The 23196-nt window shown below is 44.3% G+C and overlaps 2 protein-coding genes across 2 annotated transcripts in view; one reads left to right on the top strand and one right to left on the bottom strand.

The window, feature by feature from the left end:
* The window catches only part of LOC149984776 (thyroglobulin-like), a 100483-nt gene that overhangs the window by 69019 nt on the left and 8268 nt on the right, over positions 1-23196 (top strand). The window contains exons 43-46 of the mRNA XM_090185832.1: positions 2241-2437; positions 19734-19898; positions 20546-20713; positions 21041-21228. Of these exons, the coding sequence (XP_090041958.1) occupies positions 2241-2437; positions 19734-19898; positions 20546-20713; positions 21041-21228 (718 nt within the window). The remainder of the gene's footprint in view (positions 1-2240; positions 2438-19733; positions 19899-20545; positions 20714-21040; positions 21229-23196) is intronic.
* LOC110520858 (src-like-adapter) lies at positions 2167-17552 on the bottom strand. Its single transcript, XM_090186569.1, has 7 exons — positions 17097-17552; positions 15186-15324; positions 14747-14833; positions 13763-13860; positions 13246-13377; positions 4007-4136; positions 2167-3617 (listed from the first exon to the last, which is right to left on the bottom strand). The coding sequence occupies exons 1-7, from the start codon at positions 17176-17178 to the stop codon at positions 3365-3367; spliced, it is 921 nt and encodes a 306-aa protein (XP_090042695.1). The 5' UTR covers positions 17179-17552; the 3' UTR covers positions 2167-3364.

Genomic DNA, 23196 nt, shown 5'->3' on the forward strand with positions numbered 1-23196 from the left:
CACACCTACTAAACCACTGGCCCCTCCCAGACAGCCCTTCTATAAAGCCCTGCAACACAGCCACACCTACTAAACCACTGGTCCCTCCCAGTCAGCTCTTCTATAAAGCCCTGCAACACAGCAACACCTACTAAACCACTGGCCCCTCCCAGACAGCTCTTCTATGAAGCCCTGCAACACCTACTAAACCACTGACCCCTCCCAGACAGCTCTTCTATAAAGCCCTGCAACACAGAAACACCTACTAAACCACTGGCCCCTCCCAGACAGCTCTTCTATGAAGCCCTGCAACACAGCCACACCTACTAAACCACTGGCCCCTCCCAGACAGCTCTTCTATAAAGCCCTGCAACACCTACTAAACCACTGACCCCTCCCAGACAGCTCTTCTATAAAGCCCTGCAACACAGAAACACCTACTAAACCACTGGTCCCTCCCAGACAGCCCTTCTATAAAGCCCTGCAACACAGCAAAACCTATTAAACCACTGGTCTCTCCCAGACAGCCCTTCTATAAAGCCCTGCAACACAGCAATACCAACTAAACCACTGGCCCCTCCCACACAGCCCTTCTATAAAGCCCTGCAACACCTACTAAACCACTGGTCCCTCCCACACAGCTCTTCTATAAAGCCCTGCAACACCTACTAAACCACTGGTCCCTCCCACACAGCTCTTCTATAAAGCCCTGCAACACAGCAACACCTACTAAACCACTGGCCCCTCCCAGACAGCCCTTCTATAAAGTCCTGCAACACAGCAACACCTACTAAACCACTGGCCCCTCCCAGACAGCCCTTCTATAAAGCCCTGCAACACAGCAACACCTACTAAACCACTGGCCCCTCCCAGACAGCCCTTCTATAAAGCCCTGCAACACAGCAACACCTACTAAACCACTGGCCCCTCCCAGACAGCTCTTCTATAAAGTCCTGCAACACAGCCACACCTACTAAACCACTGGCTCCTCCCAGACAGCCCTTCTATAAAGCCCTGCAACACAGCAACACCTACTAAACCACTGGCCCCTCCCAGACAGCTCTTCTATAAAGTCCTGCAACACAGCCACACCTACTAAACCACTGGCCCCTCCCAGACAGCCCTTCTATAAAGCCCTGCAACACAGCAACACCTACTAAACCACTGGCCCCTCCCAGACAGCTCTTCTATAAAGCCCTGCAACACAGCCACACCTACTAAACCACTGGCCCCTCCCAGACAGCCCTTCTATAAAGTCCTGCAACACCTACTAAACCACTGGCCCCTCCCAGACAGCCCTTCTATAAAGCCTTGCAACACAGCAACACCTACTAAACCACTGGTCTCTCCCAGACAGCTCTTCTATAAAGCCCTGCAACACAGCAATACCAACTAAACCACTGGTCTCTCCCAGACAGCCCTTCTATAAAGCCTTGCAACACAGCAACACCTACTAAACCACTGGCCCCTCCCAGACAGCTCTTCTATAAAGCCCTGCAACACAGCAACACCTACTAAACCACTGGCCCCTCCCAGACAGCTCTTCTATAAAGCCCTGCAACACAGCCACACCTACTAAACCACTGGCCCCTCCCAGACAGCCCTTCTATAAAGTCCTGCAACACCTACTAAACCACTGGCCCCTCCCAGACAGCCCTTCTATAAAGTCCTGCAACACAGCAACACCTACTAAACCACTGGCCCCTCCCAGACAGCTCTTCTATAAAGCCTTGCAACACAGCAACACCTACTAAACCACTGGTCTCTCCCAGACAGCTCTTCTATAAAGCCCTGCAACACAGCAACACCTACTAAACCACTGGCCCTCCCACACAGCCCTTCTATAAAGCCCTGCAACACAGCAACACCTACTAAACCACTGGTCCCAGATATCTCTCCACCTATTGTCTTCTAGAGGGAGCTTTTCTAAAGCAACACTTTGGAATGTTCCATGCTTTCTGTTTGCTGTTGCTGAGTGTATTCCCATTCTTACCAGGCTTTGGTAAAATGATATTTGAAATCTATCCAATAGTTTCTTGGTCCATTCTTAGTGGGTAATTACAGTATTCAACTGCTGCAGTGGCTTTTGGAACCCAAATGGAATAAAAACATGTTGCTTGTATATTTTTGGAAATGATGTAGACGATAACACAAGTCACAAACCCAAAGAACATATTATGTTATATAAGTATGTCTCTTGAATGGATTTGACTCCTGACACGGTACATGAAATAACATCAGTGTGAACTGAATGCCTCTAGGATCCACAGCCCTGCCAGGTAACGCCGGCTTCCAGGACCAGGTAGCCGCTCTGAAGTGGGTCCAGGAGAACATTGAGGCGTTCGGAGGTGACCCCAGGCTGGTGACGGTGGGGGCAGAGCGGAGTGGAGCCGACGTGGCCAGCCTACATCTGACCTCCCCCTCCTCGCGTGGTCTCTTCGACAGGATGCTGCTCATGGTAAGCTGACCTGTGACCCCTGATCCTCACTGACCTTCACTAAGAGTCCCAAATGGCGCCCTATTCCCTATATAGTGTACTGCTTTTGACCAGAGCCCCTATCAAAAGTAGTGCACTATAGTAGTGCACTAAATAGGGCTATTGTGGATGTGTTACTAAGCCCTGGTGTGTAAATAATGCTGTTACAGTAACGGTCTTAACCATTCCAGCTGTTTACAACTAGTTAAGGCTGTCAAGCAGTAACACCCTTGTGATTAATGGTACGAATGTCACTGATTATGCAGTGTGACAGTCATCACAGTTTTACTTCCACGTTCACGGCATAGTCCAGTATGCTATGTCTTCTCTATACAGCAGGATTATGTCCCCTCTATACAGCAGGATTATGTACTCTCTATACAGCAGGATTATGTCCTCTCTATACAGCACTATGTCCTCTCTATACAGCAGAATATGTCCTCTCTATACAGCAGGATTATGTCCTCTCTATACAGCAGGATTATGTCCTCTCTATACAGCAGGATTATGTCCTCTCTATACAGCAGGATTATGTCCTCTCTATACAGCACTATGTCCTCTCTATACAGCAGAATATGTCCTCTCTACACAGCACGATATGTCCTCTCTACACAGCACGATATGTCCTCTCTATACAGCAGGATTATGTCCTCTCTATACAGCAGTATTATGTCCTCTCTATACAGCAGGATTATGTCCTCTCTATACAGCAGGATATGTCCTCTCTATACAGCAGGATTATGTCCTCTCTACACAGCACGATATGTCCTCTCTATACAGCAGGACATGTGCTCTCTACACAGCAGGACATGTCCTCTCTACACAGCACGATATGTCCTCTCTATACAGCAGGACATGTCCTCTCTATACAACAGGATATGTCCTCTACATTTAAGCCCATATCCAGTCTTAAGAGTTCAGGAGGATGGCTTGTGCGTACTCCCCCTCCTCTTCCTCTTCCAGTGCTGTAGTGCTGAGTCCGTGACCGTTACCGGGAGGTACACACACACTCCTCCTCTTATTCCTCCTCCAGCTGCTGCTCTTCCTCTCCTTCCTCGTGTCCCCCAGAGACATGTAGGAGGAGACTGTGTTCCGCAAGCCAAAGCTGATCATAGAGTCTCTGTTGCCGGGGTAACGATGAGGCTGGTCTGTCAGCTCCGAGCTGGGGTTAGAATAGATATGATGCAGCGTTAGTCTGTTATCTATCACTGATAAAGTACATTGAAAGCTAAACTCAAAAATAAGCTCAAACATATGTAATTGTCAGACTCCATGAAACTCCCAGAGAGGGGTAGTGACAGATACAGATGGATGGGGAGAAACAAGGGTGGAGAGAGAGGGACTGAAGGCGGGGAGAGGGGGACTGAAGGCGGGGAGAGAGAGGGGCCGAAGGCGGGGAGAGAGAGGGGCCGAAGGCGGGGAGAGAGAGGGGCCGAAGGCGTGGAGAGAGGGGCTGAAGGCGGGAGAGAGAGAGGGGCTGAAGGCGTGGAGAGAGAGGGGCTAAAGGCGGGTAGAAAGGGAAAGAGAGGTCAACGTTAGAGAAAGAGGTACCTGTTGACGTCTTTCCAGTCGAAGTTGTTGTGCATCACCACAGGGGGTGTCTGCGAAGCCAGGTTGAGGTTACCATTGGTTACAGCCTGACAGGGGATGGTGAGAATACAGCACAGGCCGTCTGCACAATCTGTCAAAGAGGAGGGGCGACTGTCATTACCAGAAACCATACTCAGCTATCCTGTGGTTATAACCAGTTAGCTACCAGAAACCATACACAGCTATCCTGTGGTTATAACCAGTTAGCTACCAGAAACCATACACAGCTATCCTGTGGTTATAACCAGTTAGCTACCAGAAACCATACACAGCTATCCTGTGGTTATAACCAGTTAGCTACCAGAAACCATACACAGCTATCCTGTGGTTATAACCAGTGAGCTACCAGAAACCATACACAGCTATCCTGTGGTTATAACCAGTGAGCTACCAGAAACCATACACAGCTATCCTGTGGTTATAACCAGTGAGCTACCAGAAACCATACACAGCTATCCTGTGGTTATAACCAGTTAGCTACCAGAAACCATACACAGCTATCCTGTGGTTATAACCAGTTAGCTACCAGAAACCATACACAGCTATCCTGTGGTTATAACCAGTGAGCTACCAGAAACCATACACAGCTATCCTGTGGTTATAACCAGTGAGCTACCAGAAACCATACACAGCTATCCTGTGGTTATAACCAGTGAGCTACCAGAAACCATACACAGCTATCCTGTGGTTATAACCAGTGAGCTACCAGAAACCATACACAGCTATCCTGTGGTTATAACCAGTGAGCTACCAGAAACCATACACAGCTATCCTGTGGTTATAACCAGTGAGCTACCAGAAACCATACACAGCTATCCTGTGGTTATAACCAGTGAGCTACCAGAAACCATACACAGCTATCCTGTGGTTATAACCAGTTAGCTACCAGAAACCATACACAGCTATCCTGTGGTTATAACCAGTGAGCTACCAGAAACCATACACAGCTATCCTTTGGTTATAACCAGTGAGCTACCAGAAACCATACACAGCTATCCTGTGGTTATAACCAGTTAGCTACCAGAAACCATACACAGCTATCCTGTGGTTATAACCAGTGAGCTACCAGAAACCATACACAGCTATCCTGTGGTTATAACCAGTGAGCTACCAGAAACCATACACAGCTATCCTTTGGTTATAACCAGTGAGCTACCAGAAACCATACACAGCTATCCTTTGGTTATAACCAGTGAGCTACCAGAAACCATACACAGCTATCCTGTGGTTATAACCAGTTAGCTACCAGAAACCATACACAGCTATCCTGTGGTTATAACCAGTTAGCTACCAGAAACCATACACAGCTATCCTGTGGTTATAACCAGTTAGCTACCAGAAACCATACACAGCTATCCTGTGGTTATAACCAGTTAGCTACCAGAAACCATACACAGCTATCCTGTGGTTATAACCAGTTAGCTACCAGAAACCATACACAGCTATCCTGTGGTTATAACCAGTGAGCTACCAGAAACCATACACAGCTATCCTTTGGTTATAACCAGTGAGCTACCAGAAACCATACACAGCTATCCTGTGGTTATAACCAGTGAGCTACCAGAAACCATACACAGCTATCCTGTGGTTATAACCAGTTAGCTACCAGAAACCATACACAGCTATCCTGTGGTTATAACCAGTGAGCTACCAGAAACCATACACAGCTATCCTGTGGTTATAACCAGTTAGCTACCAGAAACCATACACAGCTATCCTGTGGTTATAACCAGTTAGCTACCAGAAACCATACACAGCTATCCTGTGGTTATAACCAGTGAGCTACCAGAAACCATACACAGCTATCCTGTGGTTATAACCAGTGAGCTACCAGAAACCATACACAGCTATCCTGTGGTTATAACCAGTGAGCTACCAGAAACCATACACAGCTATCCTGTGGTTATAACCAGTTAGCTACCAGAAACCATACACAGCTATCCTGTGGTTATAACCAGTGAGCTACCAGAAACCATACACAGCTATCCTGTGGTTATAACCAGTTAGCTACCAGAAACCATACACAGCTATCCTGTGGTTATAACCAGTTAGCTACCAGAAACCATACACAGCTATCCTTTGGTTATAACCAGTTAGCTACCAGAAACCATACACAGCTATCCTGTGGTTATAACCAGTTAGCTACCAGAAACCATACACAGCTATCCTGTGGTTATAACCAGTGAGCTACCAGAAACCATACACAGCTATCCTTTGGTTATAACCAGTGAGCTACCAGAAACCATACACAGCTATCCTGTGGTTATAACCAGTTAGCTACCAGAAACCATACACAGCTATCCTGTGGTTATAACCAGTTAGCTACCAGAAACCATACACAGCTATCCTGTGGTTATAACCAGTTAGCTACCAGAAACCATACACAGCTATCCTGTGGTTATAACCAGTGAGCTACCAGAAACCATACACAGCTATCCTGTGGTTATAACCAGTTAGCTACCAGAAACCATACACAGCTATCCTGTGGTTATAACCAGTGAGCTACCAGAAACCATACACAGCTATCCTGTGGTTATAACCAGTTAGCTACCAGAAACCATACACAGCTATCCTGTGGTTATAACCAGTGAGCTACCAGAAACCATACACAGCTATCCTGTGGTTATAACCAGTTAGCTACCAGAAACCATACACAGCTATCCTGTGGTTATAACCAGTGAGCTACCAGAAACCATACACAGCTATCCTGTGGTTATAACCAGTGAGCTACCAGAAACCATACACAGCTATCCTGTGGTTATAACCAGTGAGCTACCAGAAACCATACACAGCTATCCTGTGGTTATAACCAGTGAGCTACCAGAAACCATACACAGCTATCCTGTGGTTATAACCAGTTAGCTACCAGAAACCATACACAGCTATCCTGTGGTTATAACCAGTTAGCTACCAGAAACCATACACAGCTATCCTGTGGTTATAACCAGTGAGCTACCAGAAACCATACACAGCTATCCTGTGGTTATAACCAGTTAGCTACCAGAAACCATACACAGCTATCCTGTGGTTATAACCAGTGAGCTACCAGAAACCATACACAGCTATCCTGTGGTTATAACCAGTGAGCTACCAGAAACCATACACAGCTATCCTGTGGTTATAACCAGTTAGCTACCAGAAACCATACACAGCTATCCTGTGGTTATAACCAGTGAGCTACCAGAAACCATACACAGCTATCCTGTGGTTATAACCAGTTAGCTACCAGAAACCATACACAGCTATCCTGTGGTTATAACCAGTTAGCTACCAGAAACCATACACAGCTATCCTGTGGTTATAACCAGTGAGCTACCAGAAACCATACACAGCTATCCTGTGGTTATAACCAGTGAGCTACCAGAAACCATACACAGCTATCCTGTGGTTATAACCAGTGAGCTACCAGAAACCATACACAGCTATCCTGTGGTTATAACCAGTGAGCTACCAGAAACCATACACAGCTATCCTGTGGTTATAACCAGTGAGCTACCAGAAACCATACACAGCTATCCTGTGGTTATAACCAGTTAGCTACCAGAAACCATACACAGCTATCCTGTGGTTATAACCAGTGAGCTACCAGAAACCATACACAGCTATCCTGTGGTTATAACCAGTTAGCTACCAGAAACCATACACAGCTATCCTGTGGTTATAACCAGTTAGCTACCAGAAACCATACACAGCTATCCTGTGGTTATAACCAGTGAGCTACCAGAAACCATACACAGCTATCCTGTGGTTATAACCAGTGAGCTACCAGAAACCATACACAGCTATCCTGTGGTTATAACCAGTGAGCTACCAGAAACCATACACAGCTATCCTGTGGTTATAACCAGTTAGCTACCAGAAACCATACACAGCTATCCTGTGGTTATAACCAGTGAGCTACCAGAAACCATACACAGCTATCCTGTGGTTATAACCAGTTAGCTACCAGAAACCATACACAGCTATCCTGTGGTTATAACCAGTTAGCTACCAGAAACCATACACAGCTATCCTGTGGTTATAACCAGTTAGCTACCAGAAACCATACACAGCTATCCTGTGGTTATAACCAGTGAGCTACCAGAAACCATACACAGCTATCCTGTGGTTATAACCAGTGAGCTACCAGAAACCATACACAGCTATCCTTTGGTTATAACCAGTGAGCTACCAGAAACCATACACAGCTATCCTGTGGTTATAACCAGTTAGCTACCAGAAACCATACACAGCTATCCTGTGGTTATAACCAGTGAGCTACCAGAAACCATACACAGCTATCCTGTGGTTATAACCAGTGAGCTACCAGAAACCATACACAGCTATCCTGTGGTTATAACCAGTTAGCTACCAGAAACCATACACAGCTATCCTGTGGTTATAACCAGTGAGCTACCAGAAACCATACACAGCTATCCTGTGGTTATAACCAGTTAGCTACCAGAAACCATACACAGCTATCCTGTGGTTATAACCAGTTAGCTACCAGAAACCATACACAGCTATCCTGTGGTTATAACCAGTGAGCTACCAGAAACCATACACAGCTATCCTGTGGTTATAACCAGTGAGCTACCAGAAACCATACACAGCTATCCTGTGGTTATAACCAGTGAGCTACCAGAAACCATACACAGCTATCCTGTGGTTATAACCAGTTAGCTACCAGAAACCATACACAGCTATCCTGTGGTTATAACCAGTGAGCTACCAGAAACCATACACAGCTATCCTGTGGTTATAACCAGTTAGCTACCAGAAACCATACACAGCTATCCTGTGGTTATAACCAGTTAGCTACCAGAAACCATACACAGCTATCCTGTGGTTATAACCAGTTAGCTACCAGAAACCATACACAGCTATCCTGTGGTTATAACCAGTGAGCTACCAGAAACCATACACAGCTATCCTGTGGTTATAACCAGTGAGCTACCAGAAACCATACACAGCTATCCTTTGGTTATAACCAGTGAGCTACCAGAAACCATACACAGCTATCCTGTGGTTATAACCAGTTAGCTACCAGAAACCATACACAGCTATCCTGTGGTTATAACCAGTTAGCTACCAGAAACCATACACAGCTATCCTGTGGTTATAACCAGTTAGCTACCAGAAACCATACACAGCTATCCTGTGGTTATAACCAGTGAGCTACCAGAAACCATACACAGCTATCCTGTGGTTATAACCAGTTAGCTACCAGAAACCATACACAGCTATCCTGTGGTTATAACCAGTGAGCTACCAGAAACCATACACAGCTATCCTGTGGTTATAACCAGTTAGCTACCAGAAACCATACACAGCTATCCTGTGGTTATAACCAGTGAGCTACCAGAAACCATACACAGCTATCCTGTGGTTATAACCAGTTAGCTACCAGAAACCATACACAGCTATCCTGTGGTTATAACCAGTGAGCTACCAGAAACCATACACAGCTATCCTGTGGTTATAACCAGTGAGCTACCAGAAACCATACACAGCTATCCTGTGGTTATAACCAGTGAGCTACCAGAAACCATACACAGCTATCCTGTGGTTATAACCAGTGAGCTACCAGAAACCATACACAGCTATCCTGTGGTTATAACCAGTTAGCTACCAGAAACCATACACAGCTATCCTGTGGTTATAACCAGTTAGCTACCAGAAACCATACACAGCTATCCTGTGGTTATAACCAGTGAGCTACCAGAAACCATACACAGCTATCCTGTGGTTATAACCAGTTAGCTACCAGAAACCATACACAGCTATCCTGTGGTTATAACCAGTGAGCTACCAGAAACCATACACAGCTATCCTGTGGTTATAACCAGTGAGCTACCAGAAACCATACACAGCTATCCTGTGGTTATAACCAGTTAGCTACCAGAAACCATACACAGCTATCCTGTGGTTATAACCAGTGAGCTACCAGAAACCATACACAGCTATCCTGTGGTTATAACCAGTTAGCTACCAGAAACCATACACAGCTATCCTGTGGTTATAACCAGTGAGCTACCAGAAACCATACACAGCTATCCTGTGGTTATAACCAGTTAGCTACCAGAAACCATACACAGCTATCCTGTGGTTATAACCAGTTAGCTACCAGAAACCATACACAGCTATCCTGTGGTTATAACCAGTTAGCTACCAGAAACCATACACAGCTATCCTGTGGTTATAACCAGTTAGCTACCAGAAACCATACACAGCTATCCTGTGGTTATAACCAGTGAGCTACCAGAAACCATACACAGCTATCCTGTGGTTATAACCAGTGAGCTACCAGAAACCATACACAGCTATCCTGTGGTTATAACCAGTGAGCTACCAGAAACCATACACAGCTATCCTGTGGTTATAACCAGTGAGCTACCAGAAACCATACACAGCTATCCTGTGGTTATAACCAGTTAGCTACCAGAAACCATACACAGCTATCCTGTGGTTATAACCAGTGAGCTACCAGAAACCATACACAGCTATCCTGTGGTTATAACCAGTTAGCTACCAGAAACCATACACAGCTATCCTGTGGTTATAACCAGTGAGCTACCAGAAACCATACACAGCTATCCTGTGGTTATAACCAGTTAGCTACCAGAAACCATACACAGCTATCCTGTGGTTATAACCAGTTAGCTACCAGAAACCATACACAGCTATCCTGTGGTTATAACCAGTGAGCTACCAGAAACCATACACAGCTATCCTGTGGTTATAACCAGTGAGCTACCAGAAACCATACACAGCTATCCTGTGGTTATAACCAGGTAGCTACCAGAAACCATACACAGCTATCCTGTGGTTATAACCAGTGAGCTACCAGAAACCATACACAGCTATCCTGTGGTTATAACCAGTGAGCTACCAGAAACCATACACAGCTATCCTGTGGTTATAACCAGTTAGCTACCAGAAACCATACACAGCTATCCTGTGGTTATAACCAGTTAGCTACCAGAAACCATACACAGCTATCCTGTGGTTATAACCAGTGAGCTACCAGAAACCATACACAGCTATCCTGTGGTTATAACCAGTTAGCTACCAGAAACCATACACAGCTATCCTGTGGTTATAACCAGTTAGCTACCAGAAACCATACACAGCTATCCTGTGGTTATAACCAGTGAGCTACCAGAAACCATACACAGCTATCCTGTGGTTATAACCAGTGAGCTACCAGAAACCATACACAGCTATCCTGTGGTTATAACCAGTGAGCTACCAGAAACCATACACAGCTATCCTGTGGTTATAACCAGTGAGCTACCAGAAACCATACACAGCTATCCTGTGGTTATAACCAGTGAGCTACCAGAAACCATACACAGCTATCCTGTGGTTATAACCAGTTAGCTACCAGAAACCATACACAGCTATCCTGTGGTTATAACCAGTTAGCTACCAGAAACCATACACAGCTATCCTGTGGTTATAACCAGTTAGCTACCAGAAACCATACACAGCTATCCTGTGGTTATAACCAGTTAGCTACCAGAAACCATACACAGCTATCCTGTGGTTATAACCAGTTAGCTACCAGAAACCATACACAGCTATCCTGTGGTTATAACCAGTTAGCTACCAGAAACCATACACAGCTATCCTGTGGTTATAACCAGTTAGCTACCAGAAACCATACACAGCTATCCTGTGGTTATAACCAGTTAGCTACCAGAAACCATACACAGCTATCCTGTGGTTATAACCAGTGAGCTACCAGAAACCATACACAGCTATCCTGTGGTTATAACCAGTGAGCTACCAGAAACCATACACAGCTATCCTGTGGTTATAACCAGTGAGCTACCAGAAACCATACACAGCTATCCTGTGGTTATAACCAGTGAGCTACCAGAAACCATACACAGCTATCCTGTGGTTATAACCAGTGAGCTACCAGAAACCATACACAGCTATCCTGTGGTTATAACCAGTGAGCTACCAGAAACCATACACAGCTATCCTGTGGTTATAACCAGTTAGCTACCAGAAACCATACACAGCTATCCTGTGGTTATAACCAGTTAGCTACCAGAAACCATACACAGCTATCCTGTGGTTATAACCAGTTAGCTACCAGAAACCATACACAGCTATCCTGTGGTTATAACCAGTTAGCTACCAGAAACCATACACAGCTATCCTGTGGTTATAACCAGTGAGCTACCAGAAACCATACACAGCTATCCTGTGGTTATAACCAGTTAGCTACCAGAAACCATACACAGCTATCCTGTGGTTATAACCAGTGAGCTACCAGAAACCATACACAGCTATCCTGTGGTTATAACCAGTGAGCTACCAGAAACCATACACAGCTATCCTGTGGTTATAACCAGTTAGCTACCAGAAACCATACACAGCTATCCTGTGGTTATAACCAGTTAGCTACCAGAAACCATACACAGCTATCCTGTGGTTATAACCAGTGAGCTACCAGAAACCATACACAGCTATCCTGTGGTTATAACCAGTTAGCTACCAGAAACCATACACAGTGACTAAAATATAAATGTACAAGGACACATTAATGACACAAGGAGAGCACTGGAGCTGAATATCGTCCACAGCCTTCAGAAATGTACTTCAACCACAGTATACAGCTCACATGACTCCACTTAGTGAACATAGTGTAGCAGCATTGCAGTGCGTATTGGAGTTGGTGCGGCTTGAAAGAGTCAATAATTCCACGTCAGAAAAGTGCTAACTACCGCTGGTGTCACAAGTTAAAAGATAATGAATAGTTCCAGCCTTTATAATAATACTTTACTTATCAGCTCATGGTTCCTATAAATAGGTTCACATGGAGTCTACATGTGTTGGACTTTCATGTCAGATTGTAATAAGATCAGATATGTTGGTGTCCCGGAAAAAAACTCTTATTACATTATTTTTTTAAGATGTATTTTCAGATACGGCTTATTGTCAGACATAATGCCTGCAAATCATTCACTTTTCACAGAATATGAAGAGGGATGACTACTTTAATCATGAACCTTTCACAGAATATGAAGGGGGGGATGACTACTTTAATCATGAACCTTTCACAGAATATGAAGGGAAGGGGGGATGACTAATTTCAATTTCTGTTTAAATATGTTAAAAGATCTACAAAAAGTGAGGTACAAGGTTTCCGATTAATAGATTTGGACTAAATGTCCATGATCATGTCACCGGGGATGGTTATTTACCAGAGTAGTGGTTGACGAGGTCCTCTAGACACTGGAAGGTTAGACCAGGAGAGATGTAGTACCAGTTGTTGGGAAGGCGGATAATACGATAGTGTACCATAACCCTGTGCCGTACAGACAGGGTATACACTCCTACAACACCACACAGGCAAAGAAAAACAAGACATTATTACATCTGGTTTTTAAAGCTGGTTGATTTTGGTTGATCGTTTTAGTAGTTGATTGTGAGAGAATCTATCGGCAGTCCTGTAGTCTAAGTTTAGAACAGCTTTTTATATGTACCATTTATTTAGGACATTTAGCGAACACCTTTATCCTAAGTGACTTACAGTAGTTGTTCCTTGCATACCCACAACCATTGCGTTGCGAGCACCATGCTCTACAAACGGAGCACCACAAGGGGCACCACAAGGGGCACCACAAGGAGCACCACAGGGAGCACCACAAGGAGCACCACAAAGGAGCACCTAAATTCCATTTAAGTTACGGTACAGACGTCTGTCTCTAGGCCACTCACCTTTTTGACTTTCTCTGATCATGAAGGAGCCAGCTCTGTTTCCGGGCAGACGAAGCAGTTCCTCTGCTTTGGGTCGGGCCACCCCTTCAAACAACCAGCTAAATGAATACAGAATACAGTTCAGCCATGTCCATAAGGCATGTATTTTCATGGCCTTAGAACCCCACATAAAACAACCAGCTATGAAGAACGATTAAAACATGACCACCGGCTGTAATCATAATGGTATCGTAGATGCTATCACCTTCCCCTTTTCAGAATACCAAGCATTAAACCATGATCGTCAGCTATAATCCGACACTGGACTAGGAAAGTGTTAGGCTAGTATATCTTTTAATTTTTAAAAACGTATCTATTTTTTAAATATTTTTTACTTAACACTTATTAAGTTAGCATTTCACTGTAAGGTCTACTACACTTGTTGTATTCAGCATTTCACTGTAAGGTCTACTACACCTGTTGTATTCAGCATTTCACTGTAAGGTCTACTACACCTGTTGTATTCAGCACTTCTCTGTAAGGTCTACTACACCTGTTGTATTCAGCACTTCTCTGTAAGGTCTACTACACCTGTTGTATTCAGCACTTCTCTGTAAGGTCTACAACACCTGTTGTATTCAGCATTTCACTGTAAGGTCTACTACACCTGTTGTATTCAGCATTTCACTGTAAGGTCTACTACACCTGTTGTATTCAGCATTTCACTGTAAGGTCTACTACACCTGTTGTATTCAGCATTTCACTGTAAGGTCTACTACACCTGTTGTATTCAGCATTTCACTGTAAGGTCTACTACACCTGTTGTATTCAGCATTTCACTGTAAGGTCTACTACACCTGTTGTATTCAGCATTCCACTGTAAGGTCTACTACACCTGTTGTATTCAGCATTTCACTGTAAGGTCTACTACACCTGTTGTATTCACCTACCCGTGATAGACCTTGACAGTGTCAGGTAGGTTAGTGTTGCTGTGAGTTCACCTACCCGTGATAGACCTTGGCCACATGGTTGTTGGGGATGTAGTTCTCATATCCTGTTTGGACAGAAGAAACCCTCCACCAGTAACCCTCCCTGACAGAAGAGAAGAAAGGGAAGAAGGAGATTGAGTACCAAATAGCACCCTATTCCTTTTTAGTGCACTGTTATAGACCAATAGGGCTCTGGTCAAAAGTAGAATTGGTCAGATTTGACCCCTGTCTCTGTCAGTCTAGTCAAACAGATCAGCTCTTAGAGGAGGTGGTGTTGTGTTGAGAGACTGAATGTGGAAGACTAGGTCTGCGTCCCAAATTGCCCCCTAGTCCCTAGATAGTGCCCTACGTTTGACCAGGACTCATAGGGCTCTGGTCAAAAGTAGGGCACTATCTAGGGACTAGGGTGCCATTTGGGACACAGTTCTTCGATTCAGTTGGGTTCAGTCACTCACTCTGCCAGGAGTCTCAGTCTCTCTCCTATCCTGAAGAGAGGCACGCTGACGTCTGCTGAGGGGTAGTCGGACAAGACGACCAGGGTTTCACTGACGTCTGCAGAGGTGTAGTCAGACAGGACTCTCAGGGTATCGTTGTCTGGAGAGAAGAGTAAATATATATATATATATATATATATATATATATGTATATATATATTTTTTTTTACAGCATATTAGATGACTGTCATTCATATTCCATTCACCCAGCTCAATGTAACATCGATAGGTTTAGGCTACTACATGATACTCTAATTTCCCCTATACCCATCATGAGGTTGCTACAACCTAGCCTATGAATTAAAGTTTGCAATGGTAGGTGCACAGGTCGAGAGAAAATGTGAGTAATCAAGGTGACAGACAGTAACACATTCATTAACCCCTTACACACTCTTGCCTGCATCTAGCTGATCTAGGATGTAAATCAGTTGCAAACAAGAGTTTCTATTGGACAAATTCAGGTGCATTTATCCCTGTTTCTTTCCTTTTGCTTACGTTTTAAGAAATATTTTCAACAGAATCGGCGGAATGAATACACCCCTGATCACATGCAAACAGTTATCTTTCATAGCAGCCACATACAAACAGTTCTCTTTCATAGCAGCCACATGCAAACAGTTCTCTTTCATAGCAGCCACATGCAAACAGCATGATTCCTTTGGAAGTTGTATAACTCATTGCATCTACTCTCTCTCCTCCTCTCACCCTTTTCCCTTTCGCTTGTGGACTTCAGTGCACAATACATCAGCTGCCTGTGACCAGGCGTAAACACCTTTCCAAATGCCGTGTACTGGTGTACTATCTCAATTTGACCAGTTTCTCACAGCAGGGAAATAATCCTGCAGCAGCAGGAAATGTAAATGATTATATGGATTATAATTAATGGACTTTATTGTAGGGGTTGAGTCATTTTTAGTTAAGAAAAATCTGACATTTTAAAGTTTAAAAAAAAGTCTGACATTTTAAAGTGGAAATTACAAATGTTAGAAGTCTTTTTAAACCTTGAATAGACAACAATTTGCATTTCCTTCTGCAAAGGAAAATTCTCTGCGACAACAGGGTGATCAAATTAAGAGAGTACATCTGTACAGTATCTGTCAATCACAGCGAAAGCAAAAGTGTTATCGGGTCATCCATATCAGATGAAGATTATATTATTTTTCCATTCAGTCAACAGCTCTTGGACGGTCATTTCAAGATGCTGAATGCTCAAACACTGATGCTATTACAAAAATATTTTTTAAAATAATTTATTTTTTATTTATTTTTTAGATATGAGTACATGTTGTGGAGGGAAGTAGGATGCTGTTGGTTATTTAATTTAATGAAGAAATATGTTTTATATTGCATAATGGTCCAGTAAAAAGCAAGAGGTGACACACCCATGTTGGTAGAGGTGCAGACTAATGGAATAGTAAACCGTCTACAACAGAAAGTCATACAGTACACTGTATATATGCTCCCAACAATTTAATATGTAAACAAAATGTTGGAAATATTGCATAGTGATCATTTGACCTAATTCTACATGTATAAGCTTGCAGTTGTTTGGCCACAGTTTGCATGAGAGGAACCTTATTTATTTTGGGTGAAATTATGCAAATGTTTACACATACACAGAGCAGTACAGGGCCAGTACAGCTTCTGAAACCAAGTCACTCCACCCTTACTTTAAATATTACATCAAATGAACCATTTCCCATCAGAGACAATCTGCGATTCCAAGCGTTTAAATTAATCATTTTTATAGCCATTGATTCTTGAAGAATACAAAACAAATTTAAATCCCAGATTGCCCCTTTTAACAGGATCCTTTCATTAATAAAACGATCATTATCAAAAAAACAGACTTCCTTAACCAGAGACACTTACTTCTCAGAAAGGGATCAGAGCTGGTGTTGGTGTCATCTCCATTCTCTGGCATAGAGACTGGGCTGGTCCTGACGTTCCCCATGTCTGGTCAGAGAGCCTTGTTGATCATTTGGATGCAGGAATGAAGAGCTGGGAAGTAGCAGTGCTATGTGTGCTTGCCTCTCATTCCTTTATCTCACTATTTAGCCCAGCACGGGTATTCTCCAGTTTAGGATGTGGATATCCTCACCCTTTCCTCAGATAGACTTACCATACCAGTCTGTAGCAGCCTCGGTCGTTATACCTAATATAACTAATATTTGGTGTAATATAGCCGAAATTATAATGTAATATAGCCTGAATTAGCTTTGCATGATGCTACGGTACTGTATAACGGTGATAAGCAGCAGCTCATCAGTCTATTCTAGTCATCCTGCCAATCTGTTTTTGTTGATCTCATCTAGTCACTTCCTCACTAATGGGGAAGTTGTGTGACTTGTTTTTCACCACATTTTTCCACTCCTGAAATAGACTAATCACCACAGTGCTGTAGCCAATAGAGGAGACTAATCACCACAGTGCTGTAGCCAATAGAGGAGACTAATCACCACAGTGCTGTAGACAATAGATGAGACTAATCACCACAGTGCTGTAGCCAATAGAGGAGACTAATCACTACAGTGCTGTAGCCAATAGATGAGACTAATCACTACAGTGCTGTAGCCAATAGAGGAGACTAATCACCACAGTGCTGTAGCCAATAGAGGAGACTAATCACTACAGTGCTGTAGCCAATAGAGGAGACTAATCACTACAGTGATGTAGCCAATAGAGGAGACTAATCACTACAGTGCTGTAGCCAATAGAGGAGACTAATCACCACAGTGCTGTAGCCAATAGAGGAGACTAATCACCACAGTGCTGTAGCCAATAGATGAGACTAATCACTACAGTGCTGTAGCCAATAGAGGAGACTAATCACTACAGTGCTGTAGCCAATAGATGGCAGACTAATCACCACAGTGCTGTAGCTAATAGATGAGACCAATCATCACAGTGCTGTAGCCAATAGATGAGACCAATCATCACAGTGCTGTAGCCAATAGATGACAGACTAATCACCACAGTGCTAAAGCTAATAGATGAGACTAATCACTACAGTGCTGTAGCTAATAGATGAGACTAATCACCACAGTGCTGTAGCTAATAGATGAGACTAATCACCACAGTGCTGTAGCCAATAGATGAGACTAATCACCACAGTGCTGTAGCCAATAGATGACAGACTAATCACCACAGTGCTGTAGCCAATAGATGACAGACTAATCACCACAGTGCTGTAGCCAATAGATGACAGACTAATCATCACAGTGCAGTAGCCAATAGATGAGACCAATCATCACAGTGCTGTAGCCAATAGATGACAGACTAATCACCACAGTGCTGTAGCCAATAGATGACAGACTAATCACCACAGTGCTGAAGCTAATAGATGACAGACTAATCACCACAGTGCTGTAGCCAATAGATGACAGACTAATCACCACAGTGCTGAAGCTAATAGATGACAGACTAATCACCACAGTGCTGAAGCTAATAGATGACAGACTAATCACCACAGTGCTGAAGCTAATAGATGACAGACTAATCACCACAGTGCTGTAGCCAATAGATGACAGACTAATCACCACAGTGCTGAAGCTAATAGATGACAGACTAATCACCACAGTGCTGAAGCTAATAGATGACAGACTAATCACCACAGTGCTGTAGCCAATAGATGACAGACTAATCACCACAGTGCTGAAGCTAATAGATGACCAGACAGCATTCAAATAAACACTTGAAAGATGTGTGTAACCAATTGGTATGTAGTATGTCTAACATTAAAAGTAATTCAATTTTGGAGCTAATAATGCTTAGCTATAAATAACAGCCCGGTGGTTCTCTGACTATGTCCCTCCTCTCTCTCTCTCCCCAGGGTGGCTCTGTGTTCTCCCCTGCCTCAGTGCTGAGTGGTTCTCTGACTCTGTCCCTCCTCTCTCTCTCTCCCCAGGGTGGCTCTGTGTTCTCCCCTGCCTCAGTGCTGAGTGGTTCTCTGACTCTGTCCCTCCTCTCTCTCTCTCCCCAGGGTGGCTCTGTGTTCTCCCCTGCCTCAGTGCTGAGTGGTTTTCTGACTCTGTCCCTCCTCTCTCTCTCTCCCCAGGGTGGCTCTGTGTTCTCCCCTGCCTCAGTGCTGAGTGGTTCTCTGACTCTGTCCCTCCTCTCTCTTTCTCCCCAGGGTGGCTCTGTGTTCTCCCCTGCCTCAGTGCTGAGTGGTTCTCTGACTCTGTCCCTCCCCTCTCTCTCTCCCCAGGGTGGCTCTGTGTTCTCCCCTGCCTCAATGATGAGTGGTTCTCTGACTCTGTCCCTCCTCTCTCTCTCTCCCCAGGGTGGCTCTGTGTTCTCCCCTGCCTCAGTGCTGAGTGGTTCTCTGACTCTGTCCTTCCTCTCTCTCTCTCCCCAGGGTGGCTCTGTGTTCTCCCCTGCCTCAGTGCTGAGTGGTTCTCTGACTCTGTCCCTCCACTCTCTCTCTCCCCAGGGTGGCTCTGTGTTCTCCCCTGCCTCAATGATGAGTGGTTCTCTGACTCTGTCCCTCCTCTCTCTCTCTCTCCCCAGGGTGGCTCTGTGTTCTCCCCTGCCTCAGTGCTGAGTGTATCTAAAGCCCAGGGGCAGGCTGAGGCTCTGGCCAGGGAGCTGGGCTGTTCCTCCTCTGACCCAGAACAGCTGGGCTCCTGCCTGAGAGCAGCTCCAGCACAGGACCTCAACGCTGCCCAGACCAAGGTACTGTTGGCCTTATAGACCCAGACTGAGGTACTGTTGACCTTATAGACCCAGACTGAGGTACTGTTGACCTTATAGACCCAGACTGAGGTACTGTTGACCTTATAGACCCAGACTGAGGTACTGTTGACCTTATAGACCCAGACTGAGGTACTGTTGACCTTGTAGACCCAGACTGAGGTACTGTTGACCTTGTAGACCCAGACTGAGGTACTGTTGACCTTATAGACCCAGACTGAGGTACTGTTGGCCTTATAGACCCAGACTGAGGTACTGTTGGCCTTATAGACCCAGACTGAGGTACTGTTGACCTTATAGACCCAGACTGAGGTACTGTTGACCTTCTAGACCCAGACTGAGGTACTGTTGGCCTTATAGACCCAGACTGAGGAACTGTTGACCTTGTAGACCAAGACTGAGGTACTGTTGGTCTTATAGTCACAGACTAAGGAAGGAAGCTTTATAGTCCCAGATGTATCTTGGGCTGTATGTATCCCAAATGGCACCCAATTCCCTGTTTAGTGCGCTTCTTCTGTCCAAGGCCCATAGGGCTCTGGTCAGAAGTAGTGCACTATAAAGGCAGTAGTGCTATTTGGGACTCAGGCATACTTTTTTCCCCCTGTCTTATTTTATGTTATCTGTTTCAGTTGCTGTCAGTCAGTGGGCCCCTGCAGGCTTGGGGTCCAGTGGTGGATGGGGTCTCTGTCCAGGGGAAACCCTCCATGGCCCTGATGAATGCAGGCTTCCACAGAGCTGACCTCCTGCTGGGCTCCTCCGCAGAGGATGGACTCATCAGCAGGGCCAAGAGGATCAAGGTGAGAACCGGAGATCCTATAATTCAAAGACGTTCTTTGTGTTTCTATGGTGAGAACATTCACCTCTAGTTTCGTCCATCTATTTAGGTGTACCTGCTTATTAAGCTTTCCAAGTGCAGGATGGAATTGGGGAATATTGCTCTTTGTTTTTCATACAGTGTAGGACATATTCTAATGCGTAGACTCCTAGTTCAACTCAGCAGGTGACTCGTATGTTAGCGGTTTGTCCTCATTCACATCGTATTAGTATTGAGTGGTATTACTCTAGTCAGCCGCGTTTCATATCACCAACGTCTACTTTCCCCCCCCCCGAATGTCTGACGACAGAACTTTGAGGAGCTCCAGGGGCGAGCTGACAGTAAAACAGCATTCTACGAAGCCCTGTCCAACTCTCTGGGTGGAGACGATGCCAATGCGTTTGTCAAGGCTGCAGCCACCTGGTTCTACTCCATGCAGCACTCTCCCTCTCCAGCTGGCTACAACCTCTTCTCTCAGGCTCTTAACAGTGCAACCAGGTGAGAAATGTGCTCGGCACACTACTGTATACGGTATTCATGTAGTTCCGGAATACCTTACCCTTATTCATTGAATTCAGTGCATAAATATCAAATCAAATTGTTTTAGTCACATGCGCCCAATACAACAGGTGTAAACCTCACAGTGAAATGCTTACTTACGAGCCCCTAACCAACAATGCAGTTTAAAAAAATACGGATAAGAATAAGAAATAAAAGTAACAAGTAATTAAGGAGCAGCAGTAAAATAACAATAGTGAGTCTATATACAGGGGGGCACCGATTAGTTGAGGTAATATGTACATGTAGGTAGAGTAATTAAAGTGACTATGCATAGATGACAACAGAGAGTAGCAGAGGTTTAATGAGTGGGAGAGGGGGGGGGGGGGGTCAATGGCAATAGTCTGGGTAGCCATTTGACTATACAGTTCCTGTATGGAGAAGCACGACCCATAATAATCACGTCACAAGATACCATTCTCTGTTCAGTTCTGTGTGTTCAGTTCATTTTGTTTATTTTACCTTTTACAGGAATTCTCTTCACGTTCAAGAGCAGTGAGTTCTGTTCAGTGAGTTCTGTTCAGTGAGTTCTGTTCAGTGAGTTCTATACAGTGAGTTTTATACAGTGAGTTTTATACAGTGAGTTTTATACAGTGAGTTTTATACAGTGAGTTTTATACAGTGAGTTTTATACAGTGAGTTTTATACAGTGAGTTCTATACAGTGAGTTCTATACAGTGAGTTCTGTTCAGTGAGTTCTGTTCAGTGAGTTCTGTACAGTGAGTTCTATACAGTGAGTTCTATACAGTGAGTTTTATACAGTGAGTTACAGTGAGTTCTGTTCAGTGAGTTCTGTTCAGTGAGTTCTATACAGTGAGTTCTATACAGTGAGTTCTATACAGTGAGTTCTATACAGTGAGTTTTATACAGTGAGTTTTATACAGTGAGTTCTATACAGTGAGTTCTATACAGTGAGTTTTATACAGTGAGTTACAGTGCCCTCAGAAAGTATTCAAACCCCTTGACTTATTCCACATGTTGCTTTACAGCCTGAATTCAAAATGGATTAAATGTATATTTTTCCTCACCCATCTACACACAATACCCCATAATGACAAATGTATTGAAAATGAAAGACAGAAATATCTCATTCACTTTTATTATCACATTCATTATCTCGTATTCACACCTGATACACCTTTGGCGGAGATTAAAGCTTTGAGTCGTCTTGTGTATGTCTGTATCAGCTTTGCACGTCTGGATTTTCAGATTTTCTCTCATTCTTCCTTGCTGATTTTCTTAAAATCTGTTAAATTAGATGGTTGAGCGGCGATGAACAGCAATCTTCAAGTCTTTCCACAGATTTTCAATGGGATTCAAGTTTGGGCTTTGGCTGGGCCACTCAAATACTTTCACATTCTTGTTCTGAAGCCATTCCAGCGTTGCTTTGGCTCTATGCTTGCAGTCATTGTCCTATTGGAATGTAAAATCTTCACCCCCAGTCTAAGGTCGTTTGCACTCTGAAACAGGTTCTCTTCCTGTATTTTTTTTCCTATATTTTCCTGTATCCTTACCAGTCTCCCAGTCACTGCCGCAGAAAAGCATCCCCATAGCATGATGCTGCCACCACCATGCTTCACAGTCAGGATGGTGTTAGACGGGTGATGAGCTGTGCCTGGTTTTCTCCAAACATATTGCTTTGCATTCAGGCCAAAGAGTTTAGTTTTTGTCTCATCAGACCACAGAATCTTTTGCCTTATGCTCAGTCTTTCATGTGGCTTTTTGCAAACTCCAGGCGTGCTGTCATGTGCCATTTTCTCAGGAGTGGCTTCCGTCTGACCACTCTTCCATAAATCCCAAATTGGTGAAGTGCTGTGGAGACTGTTGTCCTTCTGGTAGGTTCTCCCATCTCAGCCAAGGAACTGCAGTTTTGTCAGAGTGGTTATTGGGTTCTTGGTCTCCTCCCTG

This window comes from Oncorhynchus mykiss, chromosome 2 (assembly GCF_057628025.1).
Source record: "Oncorhynchus mykiss isolate SJ-2025 chromosome 2, ASM5762802v1, whole genome shotgun sequence".
Taxonomy (NCBI): domain Eukaryota; kingdom Metazoa; phylum Chordata; class Actinopteri; order Salmoniformes; family Salmonidae; genus Oncorhynchus; species Oncorhynchus mykiss.